The sequence below is a fragment of the Cervus canadensis genome, chromosome 4 (genome assembly GCF_019320065.1).
Source record: "Cervus canadensis isolate Bull #8, Minnesota chromosome 4, ASM1932006v1, whole genome shotgun sequence".
In the NCBI taxonomy this organism is placed as follows: Eukaryota; Metazoa; Chordata; class Mammalia; order Artiodactyla; family Cervidae; genus Cervus; species Cervus canadensis.
This window is the reverse complement of record NC_057389.1, coordinates 78,482,034-78,505,666: the sequence shown is the minus strand read 5'-3', so window position 1 is coordinate 78,505,666 and position 23,633 is coordinate 78,482,034. Positions and strand designations below refer to the sequence as shown.

The following is a 23,633-nucleotide window of genomic DNA, read 5'->3' as shown; positions in this document are numbered from 1 at the left end:
GATGACTTGCTCCAGTAAGTGCTAACAAAGGCGCTTTTCCGTGCTCAGCTCTCAGAGAGCACTATTAGTCACGCTTCATTAGGCTTGTTTACAGAAAAGAGCTGGTCTCTAAGCACCTTATTGAAATACTTGTAACTCTGTGGGGCTGTTTTCTTCCCTGAGAGATAAGAACTTTGGAATGTGGGGTGGGGGAGGGTGGGAAGACAGCCTCTGACCATTATCATGAAAACTGGTCTTTTCAGCTGGGGTCGGAAAGATGAGTTTGCATTTAACCTCTCTCTGCATCCCCAAGAGCCTTGCTGCTGGGCCTGGTTTCTGTTGTCAGGTGGTGGGGACCTTGGATTTTTAGTTTTGATAATTTAGACAGATGTCAGGGGTTCAGTTCACTGTTCTTGAAAACTTGTGAGATTTCCTTACCCCCAGCCCAGAGATGAGGCTTCAGATTGCATTTTGTAGTGGCATTATTGTTGGGTGGTGAAATGAGGAAATGTTCACTTTAAATAATGGATATGGTTGGAATGATGACTTTTGATTGGTTGAAATTGGTGGTAGGTCTAGAAATAATAAAACTTAAAAAAAAATGAAGTGTGGTTGATTTACAATGGTGTGTTAATTTCTGCTACACAGCAAAGTGATTGGTTTACGTATATATAATTCTTTTTTAAAAAAATATTCTTTTCCATTATGATTTATCATAGGATATTGTGCCATACAGTAGGACCTTGTTGTGGATCAAAAAATAATACAAGTCTTTAATATTGGAATTTGCAGCCCTAAGATTCTAAGAGACAGATACAGCACATGTACAGTAAGCCTGGCCACTAGGAATACAGGATAATCAGTGCAGGTGCCCCTGTCTGACAATGCTTTCTCTGGAGGAGACTCAGGAGGCCTTGCTTGATGCTGGCTGTATTTCTGGGAAGGAGATTCTTAGTATGTTCACATCTCCCTCCACCTGGATTACGAGAGAGTCCAGAGGCGAGGAAGCCAGAGTTCATTTGCCGATGATGTTTTGTGTCAGCGCGCATGTTAATTGCTTTCCATAAATTACACGTTCTTTGATACTCATGTTATTCCCTACTCTGTGGATGGGGAAATGGAGGCTCTGAGAGTGGTAGTTCAAGGTGAAGCAGCTTTGAGCCTGGTGAGTCTGCCTCCAGAGCCATCTCTTCAGAAGTTCAGGCTATTCTGTTCGATCCCTAGTGACTCTTATCCTTTCTTTTTCCCTTGTCCCGTCCTTGCAGTAAAACTGATTGCATTCTGAGCTTGATTAGACTTTATTCCTTCAGTTTCTTTCTTCCTTTTTTTTTTTTTTTTTTAAATTACATTCTGAACCGGAGCCATAGTTATGTGGCTTTACTTAGCAGAGGGTGTGGATTACCTCCAGCGCTGCCTGCTGGGCACGGCCACGTCCAGGTGCGAACAGGGAGGGTCACTGGTGACGGAATCCTCACTTCCTCACTCACCCATTGCCTTTGATTGTGAGGGTGTGGATTTTGCCTTCTCTGACGTCTGCATTCCTTGTTTCCTTTTTATTTGTGCAAAGATGGTGAATTTTAGGTAATACACAAAATACACCCCCCTGTGTGCCATACACATTAATCAGAGCCTTCCTGTTTGCTTACACACACACAGCCTTCCCGTTTACTCACACACACACACACACACACACAGCCTTCCTGTTTATTACACACACACACAGTTGAGAGAGGCAGTTCCCTGTTTTTCAGCTGCTGTTGTAAATTGCTATTTTAAATTTCAGCAAGTGGAATAATAGCAGAGTGATCATTTCCAGTAAATGCTGTTGGCCTTTGTAAAGAATGGCTTGTTCAGAGGTTTTATGATTTACGGGGACACAGCTGGTGGCCAGCGGAGCTGTAGGAATGTGTGCTCTCCTGGGCCCAGTAGAGCTGCAGATGAAAAGGGCCCAGAGCTGGCACAAAAGCAAATAAGCGCTCTGGCTTTAAATAAAGCATCATAATTTATATGAAGCCTGGCTCTTCAGTCCCAGGGAGATGCATGCATCAGTAGCAGCTTTTTGATGTGAGTGTAATTGTCGATTGGTTCCCACCGTCTCCTTGTATCTCAAGGACTGGGGGTGGATGGTAAGAAAGTATTTTAAAACACAGTCCCCAAATCTGCAGTTGTGTTACACAGATTCTGCCAAGCAATCCACTAGCATTTAAATCCGCTCATCACCCACCGAGATTGATCTGCAAGAGGTTTGGGAGGTAGACAGATGATGAAAGGTTTGGGAGAACTGATGCCTCCATAACCGACTTCGCCAAATATGTGAGGGTTTTCAGTCTTAGATTTTATTTCCTTTGCATCTTTCTGTTTCATTCATCTCAGTTATTACTTTGCCTCCCCTCTTGCTCCTTCTCCTCCTGCTCCTGCCTCAGGGGATCATTGGATAAGAGACAGACCGCAGTCTGCATCAGGAGCCAGGGGACAGGGCTGGTGTCTGTTGAATTCCTGGCTGCTTGCACCTTTCTTCCCCTTTAGCCCCAGAGACCCCTCTTTTAGGGGCAGTGGTGTTGAGGGGAATCTTCTGCCTTCAGGATAGTCTGTCTTTGGTCTGGTCTTGCTGGTCTATTTCCCTGCTTTTCAAGTTGCAGAAACAGCGTTGTGGAGATCCTGGCTGTAGAAGTTGTTAGCTGAAAAGATCCTGTAATTAATATTAAGTACAGGAAACTGGGCCTGATGATTTGAAAGGCCTGCATTCTTTCAGTTGCTTATCTTCAGTGGCCCGAGAGGCTGCAAGTGGGAGTGTGTAGAGGCTATTTCCTTCTCCTCCTGGGGGGAAGCTGGCCCTGTGCTGTCTGCCCAGGGCCCCCCCTGCACAGCTGTCTCTGAAAATAACCCTCTTAAAGGAATCATGTGTTAAGAGGTAATAAAATAACAACCATATCCTTATCATGGCTCATTGTAGGCCTCCTTCAGTAAATACTTATCACATACCTTCCTCAAACTTTGAAATGCTTTTATTTAAACGAAGAAAATAAATTATTTCCCAACGAGCTAATAATTGAGGCTTGTGAGACTGGATTGGGGGAGGGGAGGCTATTCTGTTACTGTTGGCATTGAACCCTCATCTTCCCAGGGAGAAAGGGAGGGAGCGGGGAGGCCTGGGGAGAGATGAGACATCATCCTCCTATTCTAATGAGGGAAATTGTGCCTCAGAAAAGGAGAGGGTGCGAGAAACCTGCTGGCACTTGAAGTCATTCATTTAAACCAATGCCTGCCTGCAGAGGAGGAGGAGAAGTTCAAGTTAAGAACTTTGCCCCAGAAACTCAAGAGTGGTGCTATTGCTTACCTCCATGTTATCAAGCCTCAAAGGATACCTTACTGAAACATTCCATCAAAGACAAGAAATGAAATCTGTTTGTACATATGTGTGTATGTGTGTACATATACTCCGCACATGTACCTGTTCAGTTAATGCATTTAAACTGCTCTAAATGTCTGTCTCAGAGACTGGTTTTTCTGTTCCGTCTCTTCTTTCTCCCTCCTGCCTCTCCCCCTCCTTCATCTTTTATCTTTTTACCTGTTGTGTTTTGGCTGAGCCTTAACGGATCACAGTCTGAAAAGCGTCTTCTTGGGACATGAAGGGTGGTTTTTGATGCAGCCTACCTACGTGTTTGTGACTTGCTGCCCTTGTTGAAGCAAACTAAGGGGTCTGTCCTTTCCCGACCCCCACAGTCCCAACAGTGTCATCACAACCTGTCCTGCTGTCTGTCCCCAAGCTGGGACTTTACACAGAAACTCATAGAGAAACTGCCTAAGGAGCACAGGCTACATGTTGTGGTGTTAATGGCTTCTGTATTTGATCTAAGAGTGTGTGTGTGTGTGTGTGTGTATGTGTGTACATATTTAACACTAGCCTCAAGCCATCAAGCATAATGTTGCTTTAGGATGTGTGTCTGCCTAACTTAAAAGCAATTCTTTTTGTAGTTGTTACTGACCATATTTAAAGTGACACCTATAAACTATGAAACTTGCTAAAACATAAGCACTAATTATTAAAAGAAGTAAAGCACCTCTTGAGTAAATATTATTTGAGCTCCAATGATCTACTGATCTCGAGTGTTTTGATTTTTTTTTTTTTTTTAATTACGTTTTGGGCTCTCAAAATTTTCGTGAGTGCTGAAACTTGCGTAATTCTTGGTAGTGAAAATACCGTCATCATCCGTAGGCAGTGCAAGCTTCCATGCAAATATGTGGGGTGGTATTTCTGTGTTCCCCAGGGGTGCCTCACAAAAGCCTTATTCCTGCTCCCTCTTTGTACCCACAAGACTTATTCACAGGCCATTGTGTTTTCTAGAAGTAGAGAAGGATAATGTTTCTAGGCAAGCGAGAAAAGAAAAGCAGTGAGAGCTTCTTTGCGCTGACCAGTCAACTGGATATCGACCACCTGTCTTCACAGGAAAGAAATAGATGGCAGTGAATAAGCGAGAGTCTAGTTTTCCAAGAAGCTCAATGATTTTCCCAAATCAATACAGCTCATCAGGCCTCAGAACAAAGGCTGCAGGGGAGGCGACAGTGATGGAAGTGGCTCTGTGTTCTTTTGTGTATTAAACCATAAGGCCCATGGGGAAACAAGGTTTCTTTAGCCAGTGTTTTTGGGGGTTTTTTTCCCTTCTTTTTAGAGCTTATTCTATGTATTTTGGGTGGCGGGGGGAACCCTTTCAGGTGTTTTTTTTTTTTTTTTAAGATTTCCATAGATTGTATCCTGATGATCAAATGGACTTTTTAAAGAGATAAGCTAGTCAAGCAAGAAAGATACCATCTTTTAAAATGTAGATTAGAAGCAGCATTTTGCAATTGCTTCTTGGTATCAGTTTAGCATATTTATTTGGATTAAGGCCTTGGATTTTTTTCTTGTTATTTATGGACGGGCTTTAGATGAACCAAAAAGAACTGTCTCAGTGTTCAGATTAACCTGTGGCAAATAAAGAATCATAAGTCTCCTCCCATAAATGAACCTTGTTCTTAATGTCCTGAAAATAACACCAAACCCTGCTAGGAATGCTGAACTGTCATCAGAGAGGTTATAATTAACATAGATAGAGTGGTGCCAACATTTTCCAGTCGTGGACAGAGAACAACTATCCAAACCAGCAGTTTTTAGCCCTTCAGCCCTTTAATCTTTAAGCTCACTGTGCTTTCATAAAGCTGGACGTTAACCCCAGGGTGGTGTGTCTCTGGGGTTTATGACTGGGGTGTCGCACGCTAGGGTATAAAGGGCTTCATTGCGCTTCCCCTTGTTAGTGCTGCCCCATCTCCCAGCTCCATTGCCTCCACTATTTGTTCAGATAAAGCCCAGTGTTCAGGGTGACTAATTGCAGCACTGTGTTCCAGATGGTTTGATTACAGGATGTGGTTAAAGTGACTCTTCAAACATTCAGCCCAGCAGTAAAGCTCTTTAAAAAAAAAAAAAAAAATTGAATTTTCTGGCCATGTGACACCTACTTTCCTGGTCCTGATGCTTTGTATATCCTTAGCAGAGGTAATAGGAAAACGTCCCTCTGCTCTTTCTCAGGTGCCTTGTTGGCAATCCAATTGGGGAATTTAAAATCCCCCCCTAAAGTCTGCTTTCCTGTGTAGCTCAGTTGGTAGAGCATCTGCCTGCAATGCAGGAGACCTGGGTTCAATTCCAGGGCTCGGGAAGTTCCCCTAGAGAAGGAAATGGCAACCCACTCCAGTATTCTCGCCTAGAGAATCCCATGGACAGCGGAACCTGGCGGGCTACAGTTGATGGGATCACAAGAGTCGGACATGACTTAGTGCTATCTTTCTTTCTTTCCAAGAATGATAAATTCCACTTTGACCTTTGAAGAAGACCTACCTATAAGACTGGAAGCTCTGAAGCCGGAAAAATGAACAAGTGTACTAGACAAGACTTGGCTTTTTAAATAGTACCAGTGTTGGACCCAACAAAACCAGCACAACAAAATATGAGAGGGAGGGGATTCAGTACAGAGGAGAGGTGATAAATGTTACCTTGTATAGGAGTCACATTGTCTGAAAAAGAGTAATGTGATATCCTGAATATATGAACTTTATCCTGTACTTAGGAAACAGCAGATTGTGACATTTTTATTGTCACTCATGTTTTCTGCTAGAGGAGAAAAAAACATATATATATACACGCATACACACACACACACATTCACACACAGAAGCAAAGAAATGTATAAACCTAAAAAGATGGTGCCATAAATGGGTTCCATGTTGGTGTTATTGCAGTGACGTTCCTGTTTTCTGCACAAGTGCACACTCTGGTCGTCCAGATGTGGCAGTCTGAATAAGAGGGCCAAGAAACGACGTCAGAGACCAAATTTGGCATTTGCACTGCTTGGCAAAGACTTCTGTCCCAGGGATGAGGCACTTTAAAGATGCTGCGAGAGTCTTTAAATTGTAATGTAAACAGAGTTTGGCTGATCCACTGGGAAATCAGGCATTTGCCCAGTTCTAGAGGAAGCATCTTCACAAATACCAGAAACAGTAATTCATAAACCACATTTATAACATCTTCAGAGCAAAATCTCTCCACAGAGAATTCCCATCATCTTTAAACTAGTGGGAGACGATACTTATTGAAAAAGTATGGGAATCGTGAAAAGAAGACACTAGGTAGCATTCAGATCTAGATTTTCTTCAGTCATCACCTGGTAGTCTCTGGGGGTTGAATGCACTCCCTCCGCGGGCTGGGCACTGCTCCTGTTTTCAAGGAATGGAGTCTGGTTGGAAGAGACCGGCCTCGTGTGTATGAGTGGAGTACGTTGTTAAAGGGACCATGTAGTTTAAGTTAAAACAGCCTCAGCAGTATTCAAATAGTAAGAGTTTACTTGGCGCTCATCTAGTGTGGACTGAATTCGGTGTTCCTGTAGGACAGGGGTTCTCCTTGTCGTAAGTTCCTAGCTAAAGGAGACTCTCCCATCCTCTTGTGACCTTCAGAGTCACCGTGGTCTCTGTCCCAGCCAGCCAGGAAGGTGAAGAAATCAGAGGAATGTGCGTGGGAGATTCTTCTGGGCTCGTCCTGGCAGTGGTGCCTGTCAGTTCATTTGCCTTTTATAGAACTGAGGGACAGGGCCCCATCTAACCCATAGGGAGGCTGAAAAAGCTGCTGGCGGTAGACACAGAGGGCAACCATGGATTCTGGGGGGCATCCACTGGGGAGAGCATTTGGATGGAATGTAGTGGGGACCCAGGAGGAAGTAGCCATTTTTGAATGGTATACAAGGTCTTTGTGTCTGGAGAGAATTCATGGAAGAGCCAACGTTAGACTTGGTCTCTCTGTGTTAAATCACTTCAGTGGTGTCTGACTCTCTGCGACCCTGTGAACTGTAGCCAGGCTCGTCTGTCCATGGGATTCACCTGGAGTGGATTGCCATGCCCTCCTCCAGGGGATCTTCCCAACGTAAGGATCTAACCTGTGTCTCTTATGTCTCTTGCATTGGCAGGTGGGTTCTTTACCACTAGCCCTACCTGGGAAGCCCAGTCTCTGGTTCTAATTTATTAGAAGCCTTAACTTGCCTTGAGAATTTGGATGAGTCCATCGTTAAAGTTTCCCCCCTGCCCCAGGGCAGTTAAAAATGTGGTATCAAGAATGATTGAAGAAACTTGCTTATGCTGGAGGGGAAAAAAAGAGGACAACCGGAGGGGAAGGGAGTGTTGACGTGGTCATTGTCCTTGTGTGGGTGAAAGGCTGTCAAGGGGACTATCTGTATGGTATCAGAAGGCACAGCCAGGACCTAGGTGTTCAAAGACAGATCTTTAGTCCAGGAGCATCTTTCTAACAAGATGACTAAAAAATAATGGGACCGCCCGGATACCAGTGCGAGCGTCTCCAGCCCCTATCCTCTGCCCCTTTAGAGTTGAAGCACGAAGGAAAGGGGACACACAAATATGAGGGCCTTGTGCCACCCATTGGCCTTTCAACCTTCAGTACCTTGTGACCTATAGGTTTCTACTCTTACTATCAACTTCGCTTTCCATATCACTAGTCAGATTCCCAAAGCAAGTCCTTGTTTAGTCATCCTCTGCTTTAGTTACCTAGAGCAGTCAGATGAGGCCACGGTTAGGATTACTGGTCTAGGAGCCTACTTGCCTAAGACTTCCTTCTGAACAGGAACTTCAGGCAGAGCAGTTACTGTGAAAGTCTCATGCTGGGTCTAGTTCAATAAGATGGGGTAAGGGACCTACTTTTAGTTTGGGTAATATGCTAACTATACTTCCACTTCTGGACTAGCAGGTATGCTTGTGTGCTGTTTGCAGACTTTTAAAAGTATAAAGTCTGGATGGAGTTACAGGCAACCTGTGGCTGACTCCATAACCCTAAATAGATTCCTAGTGTTGTATATACCCTGTAGATGTACAATAAATGCTTAATGGGCCTGACCATCTCTCTGGGATCACTTAACTGCTAAGTATTGACAAGAGGAGATAATAGAATGCCGTGAATGTGGAATCCTTAGGGGATCTCAGGGCTCTTTGGCTTGTAGAGGTAGGGAAGGGGCTCATGTTATAGAACGCAGATCACCTTCTTATTAAAGTGTCTTGTAGTGGTAATGCTTTGTGGGGGTGGCAGCTCAGATTGTGCATTAGGATCTAAGACATACCCTTAATACAAGGAAGAAAACTCTATGTGGGAAGCTCACCCAAACCACCCATTGCTCTTTTCAGCTTTGTTTTTACTTCATTGGTAGTAATCTTAAGATATTTTTCAAATATAAAGTATTACAGGGCAGGCATTATTAGCATTTTGAGAAAAACCATTGTGGGTGGGAAAAATGAAAGTAAAAGTGTTAGCTTGCTCAGTTGTGTCCAACTCTTTGGGACCCCATGTACTGTAGCCCACCAGGTTCCTCTATCTATGGGATTCTCCAGGCAAGAATACTGGAGTTGTAGCCATTCCCTTCTCCAGGGGAATCTTCCCAACCCAGGGATTGAACCCAGGTCTCCTGCATTGTAGGCAGATTGTTTACATCTGAGCCACCAGGGAAGCCCTATGTGGGTAGGAAGGGAAGATGATAAATCTGGTGGGATACTTGAGACGATAAAGATGAAAAGGACTTGTACAGAGTGTCCCCAGCACCTGACAAATTAGCAAGATGTTTGAAAGAATAAATGTGCAGTAAAATTAACTCTTTTGGAATAAATGTACCTTTATTTTTAGTTTATGTGAGAAAAACAACCATGCCCAGATTTATAAAATTTAAACTTTGAAAGGACTCATTTTCACAAAAGTATAGTCTGTTTTGTATCACCACGGGTTAGAAAGTATTCAAGATGTCCTGACTTCGAAAAGATAAGTCCTTTATATGTTTTTTTTAGAGCTCAACACTACCTTTGTACTTGGCCCCTCACAATAGGATGTTGTCTGAACATAGACTTCCTGACAAAACAGTACGCTTTGTAGTTTGTATGAGAAGCGTTCCTTAAGCCCTCATTCCCACACAGAGCAGATCGGGCTGCATAAACATGTGCATGCTTGTATTCCGCAAGTGAATTCTAGGCTGACATGAATATTCCATGACATTGTGAAGTGGATTGTGCATATAACAGAAAAATAGACTAAACACCTGTATTTCATTAGAGAAACTATTCAGATCTTCCCGGGATTAGAGCATTTATTTTGAGCATCTTTTAAAATATGGAGGGATTCTAGGGAAATTAGCCTAACTTATTGAGGCCCTTTTAGGTGGAAAATGGACATTTTAAAAAAGAATTTTATTCCCACCAAGTGCTAATAATGGTGATTGTTACTTGTACTTAGACAAGTGTGGCGTCTAGAAATAGTGTCAGGCGATGGGAACAGTTTTGCAGTGTGGAAGTTGTTTCGCCTGTGATAGCTTCACCCGATAACCCCACACACTCAGTGATTAACTACTGCATATCGGGGTCCCGTCCTTCTCTCCGGCTCCCACGTTTCCCTTTGTGCTGTTCCAAGACCAGGAATTCGACGCTGAGGGTGGTGTGCAGGTTGGGGTGCTTCATGGAGCAACTCTGCGTGGGTCGTGGTGGGAAACAGCACGGCCACGTGGACAGTAGCCTTTCATCACACGGACCAGCCCGCATTGATTTACGGAGCTCGGCAGCCCTCCGTCCCCAAGAGAACCCGGGCTTGGGGAGCGTGCGCCCGCCTTGCGGACGGTCCACCGCTGCGGCAGCCGGGCCGCCGCCTCTTCCCCCGGCGCTACTCCTGTATCCCCAGCCTTTGCTCCGGGCGGCCGCCCTCGGCTCAGCCAATGAGACGCTGGCGTTCCCCGCAGGCGCCGGCCAATCCACGGCCAGCATTTGCTGGAAACGCGAAACCCTTAGGGGAAAAGCAATAACAAAAGCCTTTCACTGCAGACAAATGTTAAGTGTCTGTGCAGACTTTTCCTGTTTTTAATTTTATTACTGTAAGAAAGGAGGGTTTGTTGTTTCTTTCATGTTTCCTTTCAAGCAATTTTAATTATACATTTGTGCTACATCAGGGACTCAGGAACGCAGTGATTCAGCCTATTGCATCTAAAGCTAAAATGCAGTAACCTTCTGGCAATACAGATATATTCCTGCACTGTAAATATAGCTGACATGCTAAAGAATTTTAAGCAGCTGCAAAGGTCTCTGACACCACACACAGTGCCCCAGAGAGCAGATGATGAGAAAACCAGCTCCGTCTTCCCCTTCGCCTTGTCTCCACCCCCTCCCTTTTCCTGAAGGGTTGTGCTCATATAAAGAACCCTTTCCTCCAATTGTTCTGTCTTGTGCACATATTTTACCAAATGCCTAATTACCTTTGACTCTCATCTCAATAAGCATTTTTATACTCAATGACTTGAGTGTTTGTTGTTTTTTTCCTGTGAAGGAATTAGAATGGAATCAACTATGATTTGAGGAAATGCTTTACTTTCCTTCATGTAACTCCCCCTCCCACCACCACCATTGATATAGTGAGTAAATTCAGCTGTCACGGGACCATATGGGAAATAATTTTTAAATCTCTTTTTGGGACTTTTGAAAGAAATCCTTTCTTCCCCACTACTTGAGTCCCAACTATCCAAATATTTTACCTGCTGTTAAAGACATGCCCAAGGAAATGAGTCTTACCTTGTGAGGTGTCCCTTACCACAAAGGAGTTCAATACAAGTTCTCTGCAGAATTCAAATGGCAGTGAGCACGTGTGTAAACCAGCTAGAAATAGACTTTGAATATTGTCCCTTGGTGTTTCCAAGGAAAAAGGGAGATTGGTGGTTTATAGAAGCTAAGACACACTTACTTTATTTCTTTACCCAAGTAGTTTATATACGTCTCAAAAGCAAAATCTACCTCCTTTTAATGTGTGCTTTTAAAGAAATGAGGTTTTTTTTTTTTTTTTTTTTAAGGCACTTGTCCTCTGGAGAAATAAAGAGGATGTCATATTTTGTTTCCCTATGACATTTGGTATACTAAGTGCACTTAAGTTTAGTAATTCACAGATGCAGTGCTAAATTAAATTGTCTGTGTGCAAAGCAGTTGGGAACAGCAGAATGGCTTGCAGGAAACAAGTGTGTTGGTTTTGAGGGTTGTTTTTTTTTTTTCTTATCCTCTGTGGCAAATGCTTACTAAAGTTGATTCTAAAGATAACCCCAAGAGCAAACCTATTGTGTACATATATTTTCCTCAGAGGGCTATTTTAGGAGTTCTTAATATGAAACAAGACCAAACAGTGAAATAGATACCATACTAAGGCTAATTCTTGTCTCAGAAAGCCAGAGAGGACAGGATTAGGAAAAAGAAATCATAGCTGATTGTCTCCTATCTGAACTCCAAGCTCCCTCTTTCCCTGCCTCTAGACCTCTTTTTGTGCACGCACATCATTTTTTCCCCTAAATAAAAATCGCCATTATTTTATATTGTTGAATTGGAAACAAAACCGATTCCTTTCAGCCACTTTCTGTTTTAAGCACTGGTAACTGGCACTTAGTTTTTGTTGGCTGCTTGCCAAACGAAAGCAATTATGTGTAATAATAGAAAAATTAAGAGGTGAGTGTTGCTGTTTTACAGCAGGACATGGCAAAAACCATTTCCTTCTGTCAGCAGTATCTTGATTACCCTCTCACTCACAGCCTTACCCTTTTGTACCACACAAGTATGCTCATGAACACACACACACACACACACACACACACGCACACACGCACACACACATACACACACGATTTCCTGTGGGTTTTTGCTTGAGGTCACTGAAACCAGAAAGAGGAAGAATGCAAACCACAGCTTTTGAAAGCAAATGAGAATAGAGCTTTGCTGGTAAAAAGAATGGTAATAATAAATGAACTGGAAATAGGGTAATTTGTGCTAACCTTGGTCCTTCTTCACTCCCCACTCCTGCAGGTGTCCTAGTGGTCAATGTCACGTGGAGGAACAAGACTTACGTAGGGACCTTATTGGACTGCACCAAACACGACTGGGCCCCTCCCAGGTAGGCACGGGGCTTTGATTTCAGCCTCTGTCCTTCTCTTCTCCTTCCTCTTCTTCCCCTCTCCTTCTCTTTGCAAGGAAACTGCAGAGAGATGAATAATACTTGAAAGTCAATTTGTAATTGAAGCTAAGCAAAAGAGCAATGAGCAATTCAGGATTGAACACAATAAAATGCAGATGCCACATTGCTTGTTTTTAGGGTGATCGCTACTTCCTGCCCCTGCTCTATCTCCTTTGTTTTCTTTTTGTCCACACGGGAATTGGAACTGCACTGGAAACTTAGCTACCTGAGCTGGTTTTCTGGGGAAGAACATAAGCCATGGGTAGCCTGATCTGTCATAGGTATTGAAACTGTCGGTGGAAGAATTGGGTGTCTTTTCCTCACCCGGGCCCCGCCCTCAAGCTGCTGGGGTGTTGACTGCTCTTTACTGCATTGCATGCCTTGTGATTTCACCTGGCTCCTTTGGAAATGCTCGTTTTGATGGCTGTTACTTGCTTCCCTAGGTTCTGCGAGTCACCAACCAGCGACCTGGAGATGAGAGGGGGCCGCGGCCGAGGGAAAAGAGCGAGGTCTACCGCAGCTGCCCCGGGCTCGGAGGCCAGCTTCGCAGAGTCCAGAGGACTGCAGAACAAGAACAGAGGGGGGGCCAATGGGAAGGGGAGGCGGGGCAGCCTCAACGCCAGCGGGCGGAGGACACCCCCGAACTGTGCTGCTGAGGACATCAAAGCCAGCCCCTCCTCCACCAACAAAAGGAAAAACAAGCCTCCAATGGAGCTAGACCTGAACTCCAGCTCTGAGGACAGTAAGCCTGGGAAGCGTGTCCGCACGAATTCCAGAAGCACTCCCACCACCCCTCAAGGGAAACCAGAGACGACTTTTTTGGACCAGGGCTGTTCTTCTCCCGTGTTGATTGATTGTCCCCACCCAAACTGCAACAAAAAGTACAAGCACATCAACGGCCTCAGGTACCACCAGGCTCATGCCCACTTAGACCCAGAGAACAAGCTGGAGTTCGAACCAGATAGTGAGGACAAGATCTCAGACTGCGAGGAGGCCTTGAGCAGTGTGGCGCTGGAATGCAGCGAGCCAAGCACAAGTGTATCAGCTTACGAGCAGGTGAAGGCGCCAGTGTCCCCTGGCTCAGGGAACCCCCCCGGCACCCCCAAGGGAAAGAGAGAGCTGCTGAGCAACGGCCCAGGTTCTGTTATTGGATCGAAGGCTGGGAAGAATTCTGGCAAAAAGAAGGGTCTTAATAATGACCTCAGCAATCTTCCAGTCATCTCCAACATGACAGCCACCTTAGACAGCTGCTCAGCCGTGGACGGCAGTTTGACTGTGGAAATGCCGAAACTGGAAGCAGAAGGATTAATTGACAAGAAAACTTTGGGAGAGAAAGAAAAGGGCAAAAAAGCCAACAATTGCAAAATGGACAAAAACCTCTCTAAACTTAAAACTGCCCGGCCCATCGCCCCTGCCCCGGCTCCCACACCCCCACAGCTAATCGCTATTCCCACTGCAGCCTTTCCAAGCACCACTACGGGGACCATACCCGGACTGACCACAGTTGTTCAGGCCACACCAAAGAGTCCTCCGTTAAAACCCATTCAGCCAAAGCCCACAATTATGGGGGAGCCCATCACCGTGAACCCAGCCCTCGTGTCGCTCAAGGACAAAAAGAAAAAGGAGAAGCGAAAGCTGAAGGACAAAGAAGGGAAAGACACGGGGAGCCCGAAAATGGATGCAAAGCTGGGCAAACTAGAGGATGCCAAGGGCACTGGGAAAGATTTATCCGGACATTTTTTAAAGGACCACCTCAGCAAGAATGATGGGCTGGCAAATGGACTATCCGAGTCTCAAGAGAGTCGGATGGCTAGTATCAAAGCCGAGGCTGATAAGGTTTACACTTTTACAGACAACGCTCCCAGCCCTTCCATCGGGAGTGCCTCAAGGATGGAGTGCAGCACTTTGGTGAACGGCCAGGCGCCCATGGCCCCGCTGCACGTGCTGACCCAGAATGGGGCCGAGAGTTCCGCGGCCAAGACAAGCAGCCCCGCTTACTCAGACATCTCCGATGCTGCTGATGACGGTGGTTCTGACAGCAGGTCAGAGGGCGTGAGGTCGAAGACCAGTTCCCCATCAGATATACTCTCTAGTAAGGACGGCGCTGTGAAAGGGCACTCTTCAACGACAGCACAATCATCTCAAATGAAAGAGTCCCACTCTCCCTATTACCATGGCTACGATCCTTATTATTCCCCCAGTTACATGCACCCTGGACAAGTGGGCGCCCCTGTAGCTGGGAACGGCGGGAGCACACAGGGAATGAAGATCAAGAAGGAGTCCGAGGAAGAGGCGGACAAGAAAGACAGGGCAGAGCAGCTCGAGGCTAAGAAGGTGGACCATAACCCTGCATCCTTACAGCCTCAGCACCAGTCGGTAATCACCCAGAGACACCCGGCCCTGGCTCAGTCGCTGTATTACGGCCAGTATGCCTACGGGCTCTATATGGACCAGAAGTCTCTGATGGCCACCAGCCCTGCCTATAGACAGCAGTATGAGAAGTACTATGAGGACCAGAGGCTGGCAGAGCAGAAAATGGCCCAAACTGGGAGAGGAGACTGTGAAAGGAAAAACGAGCTCCCTTTGAAAGAGCTGGGCAAGGAGGACAGTAAACAGAAAAACATGCCATCGGCCACAGTCTCAAAAGCTCCCTCTACTCCGGAGCCTAACAAAAACCATTCTAAACTAGGGCCGTCAGTGCCTAATAAAACTGAGGAGACAGGTAAATCGCAGCTTCTCTCCAGTCACCAGCAGCAGCTTCAGGCCGACAGCTTCAAAGCTAAGCAGATGGAAAACCACCAGCTTATTAAGGAGGCTGTAGAAATGAAATCTGTCATGGACTCTATGAAGCAGACAGGTGTAGACCCAACCTCGAGATTTAAACAAGTAAGATTGGGGAGCGTGGCCCCCACAGGGAGAGTGCAGCCTGCGACTTGTACATGGCTGGTCTCGATCTGGTTAGAGTTCTTCACAGGAAATCAACCAAGGGTTCCTTAGGCTGGATTTCTCTTCTCTTGAAAAGTGTTTTAAGTGATTCTCTCAGGATTTCTTGTGTACCTCTGAAATGTACATTGCTCACTATTTCCTTGTTATGTTGTGTAGTAAAAAGAATCTTGGCCGTGTGCTTTGCAGATTCATGTTCCCTGCCACTAACTGACTCTGATGAAGTCCCTTATTGTCTTACTGAGTCCAGAGTGAGGGAATTCTACCCTGTGGTGGCTGAGGTCCCTTCTAACTCTAAGATTCTGAGTCTGAGAACTCAAATAATTTGTTATTTTACATTTCCAAATTTATTTTGGCATCTTCTGGGAATATTAAGACACAGGGTCCTTAAATTCACATTTCCTACTTATCTTTTTAATGAAACTTGGAGTGTCTTGAACTGTCTAGACTTCTGTTTTATGCTCTATATTAAGGGCCTCAAAGCAGGGCTCAGTGCCTCTTGCTTGTGAGGAGAGTGAGGAGATAGGGGGATGGGCCTCAGGCAGTCATCCCAAAGCCCCGCGGTCGGCCAGCCTGAGGTTAAATGTGCCGACACCTGAAAATCGGTCACCATGAAACCACACGTGCTAGCATTTTCTGTCACAATTCAGACATCCTGACTCAACTGTAGTCCCAGAAGCATTCATTCTGGTATTTCCCAGCACCCCAGCCCTCACTTAGAGGCAGCATATAGAGGTCCCCGGTGAATCAGAGCAACAGAATCCTTTCTTCATGCTTATTTCTGCCCCAAAGTTGGCCCTTAACCCTAAGCACCCAGTGGGTTTGTAGCATGAATGGGATGGGTTACAGGGGAGCCACAAAGACCATTTTAAAGACCCTCAGTTTCTCCACTTCTGAGTCGAATCAGGCCGTGACATCACAGGGCTGCATTAGAACTGTACAATTTGGGGGGGGGGGGCATGTTATGGATGCTTCTGTTTCCTGGTAGTAAAGCCATGATGTGTGGTGGTAATTTTTAATTTTGTTTTGATTAATGAAACGATCTGGCATATAGTCAGCCTTGGCTGCAGTAGATGAAGAAAGTGTATTAGGAAACCAAGAGTTTTCCCCTCTAAATGATGTTAATTGATATAATTACTTAAACTATATTAAAACTTAAACAGTAGGTAAAACATTATTATCAGCTTGAGTTTTTTATATTCTTTTTACCTATGTAAGATAGTAAAGGGGAAAATGAGAGTTAGACTGAGTATGTCTGAGGGTGTTATTTAATGTTAAGAATTGACATTAACACCCCAGCTCTGAATTCCAGCCAAGCTAAGTTTTGAAGCCCAGCTCCACAAACTGGGCAGCAGTGTGACCCTGATACTGCTTGAGTTTTAAGAGCTTTGCTTTTGTCTTCTGTAAAAGAGATTATTAATCATGCCAGCCTTAGACATCATTCGTTCATAAGAGGAGGCAGTAAAGCTCACAGTGTAAGCATATAAATAAATGTTACCTCAGTATTAGAGGTAATAGTAATAGTGCTGTCATGGTGATGGATGAGTTTTTCTTAAAAATGTTAATTTAATTTTAATAAGTCTTTTTTCCAAAACCAGGATCCAGATACAAGGACATGGCATCATTATGTTTACCAACCCAAGTACCTGGATCCACAAAAGTCAGAAGAACTTGATAGAGAAAAGAAATTAAAAGAGGATAGTCCCAGAAAAACCCCCAACAAAGAGAGTGGTGTGCCCAGCCTTCCTGTATCGTTAACAAGCATCAAAGAGGAGCCCAAAGAGGTCAAACGTCCTGATTCTCAGTCCTTGGATGAGGGCAAACTAAAAAATGATGACCGGAAGACTCCCGTGAACTGGAAGGACTCTCGGGGAACCAGAGTGGCTGTCTCCTCGCCCATGAGTCAGCATCAGTCCTACATACAGTACTTGCATGCTTATCCTTACCCGCAGATGTATGACCCCAGCCACCCTGCATACCGGGCTGTTTCTCCTGTCCTAATGCACAGTTACCCTGGTACGTGTCATGGGATCTCACTGTATTGGAGGGAAGAAGCTGTGTTCAAGTACTAGCTGTTTTAAAATTCTGGATAAATTAGAGGCTTCAAGAGTGACAATGTTTGGCTTGTTTTTAATGCTCTTTAAAGATGTCCCTAAGCTAAAATGGAATCAATGGAAGATTTATTTTTTTTAGATGAAATGTCAAACTAGCTGTAGTTTCCATAGGATCTGATGGTCTGCTGTAGCTATGAGACTGAAAGATACTTTATTGCCTAGGAATATATTCTGCACACTTACTGTCATAATCATTACAGTTACTGTTCTTTTGACTTAATTGACGTAAACAGATGAAATGGCCGTAAGCTCGTTCTTTTTTAGAACCTCTGATCATCAGGATGGGTTAACGAGGAGAAGAGAATCGGAGAACCTCGATACAGTTTAAAGATGATATAGCCCATTCTTAATGGAATATTCCCTATTTTAAGATCTCCGACTCTTATCCCAAATTCATACAATCCAAATGGTTTGTTGTTTCTGTTTAAAGATGTCGTTCGTAACTTGATGTGGCATTTGTTGTGTGTCTGCAGGGGCCTATCTCTCTCCAGGATTTCATTATCCTGTTTATGGGAAGATGTCAGGGAGAGAAGAGGCAGAGAAAGTCAATACCAGCCCTAGCATCAACACGAAAACAGCCACTGAATCGAAAGCACTGGATTTGCTCCAGCAGCATGCCAACCAGTACCGCAGCAAGTCTCCTGCTGTAAGCTTCCTTTTGTTGTCACTTAAAAGCACTATGTTTTAGGGGGAAGAGGGGACAAGCTAGAGAACAGTCTTGAAATATAAATGGCTTTGGAACCCAGCTGTGATTTAAGAATGCTGTTTTGTTTTGTTTTGTTTTTCTAATAAGGAAAGAATGGCATGTTTAAAATAAGATGCTTTCACACACGAGGGGAAAAAATGTTAAAGCATGTATGGTAGTAGCAGCCTCTTCTGTTGGAAAATCTGTTACCTTGCTTACCCAGGAGGATGCTAGTTAAGCCAGACATTTAAATTCATAGGAACCAACCTTCGGAGCAAAATACTTGTGATACACTCGTGTGCTGCTGAGTCACTTGGCTAAAGAGTGGTGACTGCATCCGTTCTGCTTCAACACTGACTCCTCCACACATCCCTGTAATTCTGCTGAAGTGATTCAGACATATATCTTTGTGAAAGATGGCTCTGCTTCCCCACCCCTTGCAAAGAAAGCCCCAGAGACTATTGGGAAGGGAGAAAATACAAAGGATGTGGTAGTTCTGGTCTAGAAAAAAGAAGCTTGGAAAAATTAAACATAGGCTTTGTGATGTGTATCTGAGTGTGTCTACGTGAAACTCTAAAGAAGCTTAAAAAAAAAAAAAGTGATTTATGCATCTTTAACTGTGAGCCCTCCTAGTATAAAGTTTTTTTTCAAGAAGTAAGAAAAAGAGCTTCAGTGAAAGGCCGATTAAGCTCAGATGGGTAAAAAATGTCTCAGAAACACAGGATCCTCAATCAAATTATGATTTTAGAGGACTGGAGCTTCTCTGAGTGTTCAAAGATGGAAAGATTTTGGAATTCTTCCAGAGGCACAGGGCAACGGTTTCATGTGCTTGATATTGATGTAATATGTAATATTAGGATGTGTGTTCTCAGTGGAGCCCAATATAAAGATAGGTTTAAAATTGTGAGGTATATTCTCCTCACAAAATGTAGTTTAAATAGAAGAGTCATCAGAAAACTTGACCTTAAAGAAGTCTCTGCAACACCTTCTCCTTAATCCCTATGTGAAACTTGTTTTTAGGAAGAAATTGGGTCAATCTAAACCTGCAGTTATGAATGGGAATAGAGAGGTCCTCTTATTTCAGTCATTTGAGGAAAACATTGATATTGCTGTGGTGCAGAGCAGGACTGGAGTGTTGGCTTAATTCCAATTGAAATGCCTGTCTTTTGAAATGATTTACCATTAATAAAGAATTTCTAAGAGTCTGTGTATTTACTTTTTTAATATTAGCAGCACCCACTGCTGAAGGGACCAAGGAGGTTTACTACACCCCTCCAAATGGTTGCTCAAAGGATTAAGGAGGGGGACTCTGTCTTTTCTTTTGCAGCCTGTGGAAAAGGCCTCAGCTGAGCGGGAGCGGGAAGCCGAGAGGGAGAGGGACCGCCATTCCCCCTTTGGCCAGCGGCACCTGCATACCCACCACCACACCCACGTGGGCATGGGGTACCCACTCATCCCTGGGCAGTATGACCCTTTCCAAGGTCAGCAGATCCGTTCTCCTTCTGTCTTTGTTCATCCTGCTTTGAAAAACGTTGCCAAAACTGTTTCTTGTCTTCAAATGAAATGGTTGAGCTTCTAGTTAATTAGCTCTGGGGTGGGATTTTAACACTTCTTTGCTGGTATATCCTTGGGACACAGGTAAGGCTATTCCCACATCTCTGTGTTCTAATGAGACGTGAAGTGGCTACCACTTAATAATTGTCGCTTATTGATGTTATTGGTCATGGCCAGTGTCTGGGGCACTGAATATAACAATCAGAAGATCAGATAACTGCTTCAGGAAAACTGTCAAAGACAGGGAGGGATGGTGGGAGGCTTTGGTGAAATGACTTTCCTTGATCTCTTCAGGCCTCCAAGTTGCTCCTTTTCCCAAGGAAGTAATGGGAGTCATGTGGTCAGGGTCAGCACTTTTTATAACCTAATCCTGAGATTCTTCCAGGCCTATGCTCCTGAAACTTGCAGTAAAGAGGAGAAACATTTGTAAAAGCCACAGCACTGACATGGGGAACCACGAACAGTTTGTGGTGTTTTAGTAGATTGTTTGTCCTAGCTTTGTCAGCTCATGGCCTGGGCGGGGACTGGCAATAGCTTTACCAGTAGAGCACTTGCTAGGAACTTGCTGTCTTAGCTTTGACTGCAGTAACAAAATACCATAGTCTTTATGGCATTAAACAACAGAAATATATTTCCTCATAGTTCTGGAGGCTGATAGTCTGATACCAGGGTGCCAGCATGGTTGATTTCTGGTGAGAGAGCTCTCCTCTTGGCTTGTAGATGGTCACCATCTTGCTTATGTGTTCCTGTGACTTCTTGGGGGACCAGAAGGTGGGGGGAAGAGAGTTACTATCTCTTCTTAAGGGACACTAATCCTACAAGATCAGGACCATACCCCTAGGACCTCATTTAACCTTAATTACCCCGTATAGGTCCAAATACAGTCACTTTGGGGGTTAAGGCTTCCACGTAGGAATTTTGGAAGGACACAATTCAATCTGTGTCCTTCCAAAGGACAAGTATCTGCTTGCCAGGTTCCTTCTTACTCTGCTGTCTGAATACGAGCTAATACGTTTGAAGGTATTTCCAAAAGTAGGAAGTGCCATCCAGGTGTGAAAGGGTCATTTTAATTTATTAATTCCATGTTACTTGGTGTCAAATAGTGGTATTAAAGAAACCATAGAGAACATAGAAGGAGTTATTTCCCCAGGGTTTACTTTTATTTCCTCTACCTTTTTTCCATGATTGTTTTCTATAGAATTTAAAAGAATTTCCTGTTAGGGAACTTCATGCCATTTGGATCTATTATATTCTCTTACTGCTCCCCTGCTCTTGTAGGGTGAAAGTTAAGACTGTTTCTAAGTTCAATTCAGTGATTCCATGTACCTTATGGGATGCATTGTTCAGTCACTGGGGAAAACGTTAAAGTGATAAAAGTTATTATGAAAGTATTGTATTCTAAGCAAATAGCGTGTCGCTCCTATAATTCACTGTGACTTTGGATTCCTGTTGTTACCTGGTACCTATTATTTCTCCTGGGCTTCCTATTCAGGAATGCGTGCAAACCATTTAACACCATGCAGAGCCAGAGAGATGGAATGCTATATTCTCTTTGAATAGCTATTAAGAAAACCACAGAGTATTCAATGAAGAGATGGATTCTGGTTAGACCGAGCAGTTTGTAGTCTGTCCTTGCTACATGAAACATTTCACGTGTATGTGTGTTTACAAAGGCCAGATTGCTACTCACTGGTCTGCAGCCTTTCACCATTGGACCTGCATCTACTCTTAACCTTTCTGAAAGTCACAGAAACCCTGCATTTTTCCCCCATTAGGCTTGACCTCTGCTGCCCTCGTTGCCTCTCAGCAGGTGGCTGCACAGGCATCTGCGTCAGGAATGTTTCCTGCACAAAGAAGGTAAATAGCGTCATGTTTTGAATCAGTTTTCTAGATAGAGACTTCGTAATGGGTGGGAGGAAACAAGTGTAGGCTTTTTAGAACAAAAACTTAGCTCCTAAGGGTTTGATATTGTTGTAGTGAATGTAGTTATTACATCACCGTGTTTTCAGATGCAGCTTCTATACCGTGAGCCTCATTTTTATAGCTGTAATGTACATTAGTAATTAACTGATCTGTTTGTTAAACAGTTGAAATTTTCTTAAGTTGTCTTCAATGCTTTGTTAAAACAATTCACTATGACTCCCTTTGTTTTATTTTGTTTATAAATGAAGTTGCAACTGAAGGAATTTACTCTCATAGTGCGAAAGCAATGTTTGTTCTTTGATATTTTCAGTTACTGCTCAAGTTGTTTTAAAAAGGAAAATAATTTATTTTTCATGTTGTGTATCATTACCCCTGTGTTCGTTCACTTTCTCTGGGATTGAATTCCTTGAATTGAACAGAATTAAATATAAGTCTGTTAGTCTTACAGTTTTCTTATTTTCAGTGTCAAATGTGGATGGAACATTTGCTAAGGTTTTCTTTTCTTTTGCAGAGAATAACAAGATTGGAAATGTACGTTGTCATGTGACTGGATCACATGGGGAAGCGCTTTATACAGACATCAGTTCCATGGTGTTAATTTGAAATGCCTTAATGGCAGGCAAAAACCAGTCATTTCATTTTTGTAAATTACAGATTTTATCACAGAGTAACAAATGTTGCTGTAATTAAACTTCTGTTTTATATATATATACGTATACATATATGTATATATACATATATATATATATATATATTCTTTACTTTTTGTATCAGTAACCAGGCTCGCACACACAGGGTCTGCTGCCAAGTCGCAAACCACTCAGTAAAGGAGATAAAAAATGTATTTGTCAAGTTGGAAAGTATTAGCCTCAGAAGGCTGCTTACTTTCTTTTTTCTTTTTTTTTTTTTTCTTTTTGCTTTTCAAAATTGTAAATAAATAATGTTATGTATCAGTGTGCCTGAACCTTGCATATCCTTCATATACTTCCCATAAACCCCTCAGAAAGGCTAACTGTGATGATGACACTTTGGTACAATTTAGATGTCTATATGGTGGCTCCTGTTAAGACGCATCAGTGTAAAATGTTCCTGTAGTCACTGTTTGTACTTGTGTATTGTGGAAAAAATACTTTTGGAAGGCATGGGGTTGCCAGTACCACAAAAACTGTGTTGTATATAATGTAAAGATTAAAGTGGGGAAATAATGAGCATCTGTGAATAATGAGGTGTCATTTTTGATAATCTTGAATGGCAAATAACCCAATAGCCTGCATACCAGAGACATCTGTGATTGTTCTATTACTTGAATAGTCCTGCAGTTTTTTTTTGTTTTTTTTTTAATGTTTACAATTATCCAGTTTTAGAAGAGAGAGACTTTAACGCCATTGCCTGGTTACTTGTTTTATGCTGTAATCTAGTTTATTTTATGTAAAATGTATATTGAATGCTTTCCTTTTTTATACCTGCCTTAAATAATTTGGCAATCAGAATTAAAAAGGTTTTTTTTTATATATATAATGGCTTCTTGTCTGTCTCGTATTATTTCTAGCTGCCTGATAATAATTCTTATTTTCAAAGAACAGTTCCTTAATATCTATGAAGGTCCAGTGTGTTAAGATATAGTACAGAGATATTAACTTTTCTTACATGATACCCAAGTTTAACAACCAAATAGTGGATTTAATTCAGTGCATATATGTATCTTTATTGGGTATTTACTCTAAACATGAAATGTAGCATCACTACAAATTTCAGGTTTCTGTGGTATGGAATGATAATTCCAAAGATGTTAGTCTTTTGGACATGTGGACAGTAGGTAAAATGTATGAAAAGTTAGTCAGCTAGCCATTTGATTGACTTGTCATTAAATTGTTTTACTAGCATACATTATGCTGAA

The 23,633-nt window shown here is 43.2% G+C and overlaps 1 protein-coding gene and 1 non-coding gene across 6 annotated transcripts in view; both read left to right on the top strand.

The window, feature by feature from the left end:
* The window catches only part of ZNF608 (zinc finger protein 608), a 105,490-nt gene extending 82,239 nt beyond the window's left edge, over positions 1 to 23,251 (top strand). For 4 of the 5 annotated variants that reach the window (XM_043465929.1, XM_043465927.1, XM_043465926.1 and 1 more), the window contains 7 exons: positions 12,370 to 12,457; positions 12,961 to 15,403; positions 17,059 to 17,476; positions 18,048 to 18,220; positions 19,587 to 19,740; positions 21,589 to 21,670; positions 22,248 to 23,251. In XM_043465929.1, coding sequence (XP_043321864.1) covers positions 12,370 to 12,457; positions 12,961 to 15,403; positions 17,059 to 17,476; positions 18,048 to 18,220; positions 19,587 to 19,740; positions 21,589 to 21,670; positions 22,248 to 22,254 — 3,365 coding nt within the window. In that variant the 3' untranslated portion in view covers positions 22,255 to 23,251. Of the gene's footprint in view, positions 1 to 12,369; positions 12,458 to 12,960; positions 15,404 to 17,058; positions 17,477 to 18,047; positions 18,221 to 19,586; positions 19,741 to 21,588; positions 21,675 to 22,247 lie in introns of those variants that run through there. The other variant, XM_043465928.1, reaches the window with a different exon arrangement.
* TRNAC-GCA lies at positions 5,598 to 5,670 on the top strand. Its single transcript has one exon. It is a non-coding gene; the product is annotated as a tRNA-Cys (tRNA).
* Positions 23,252 to 23,633: the final 382 nt, after the last annotated feature.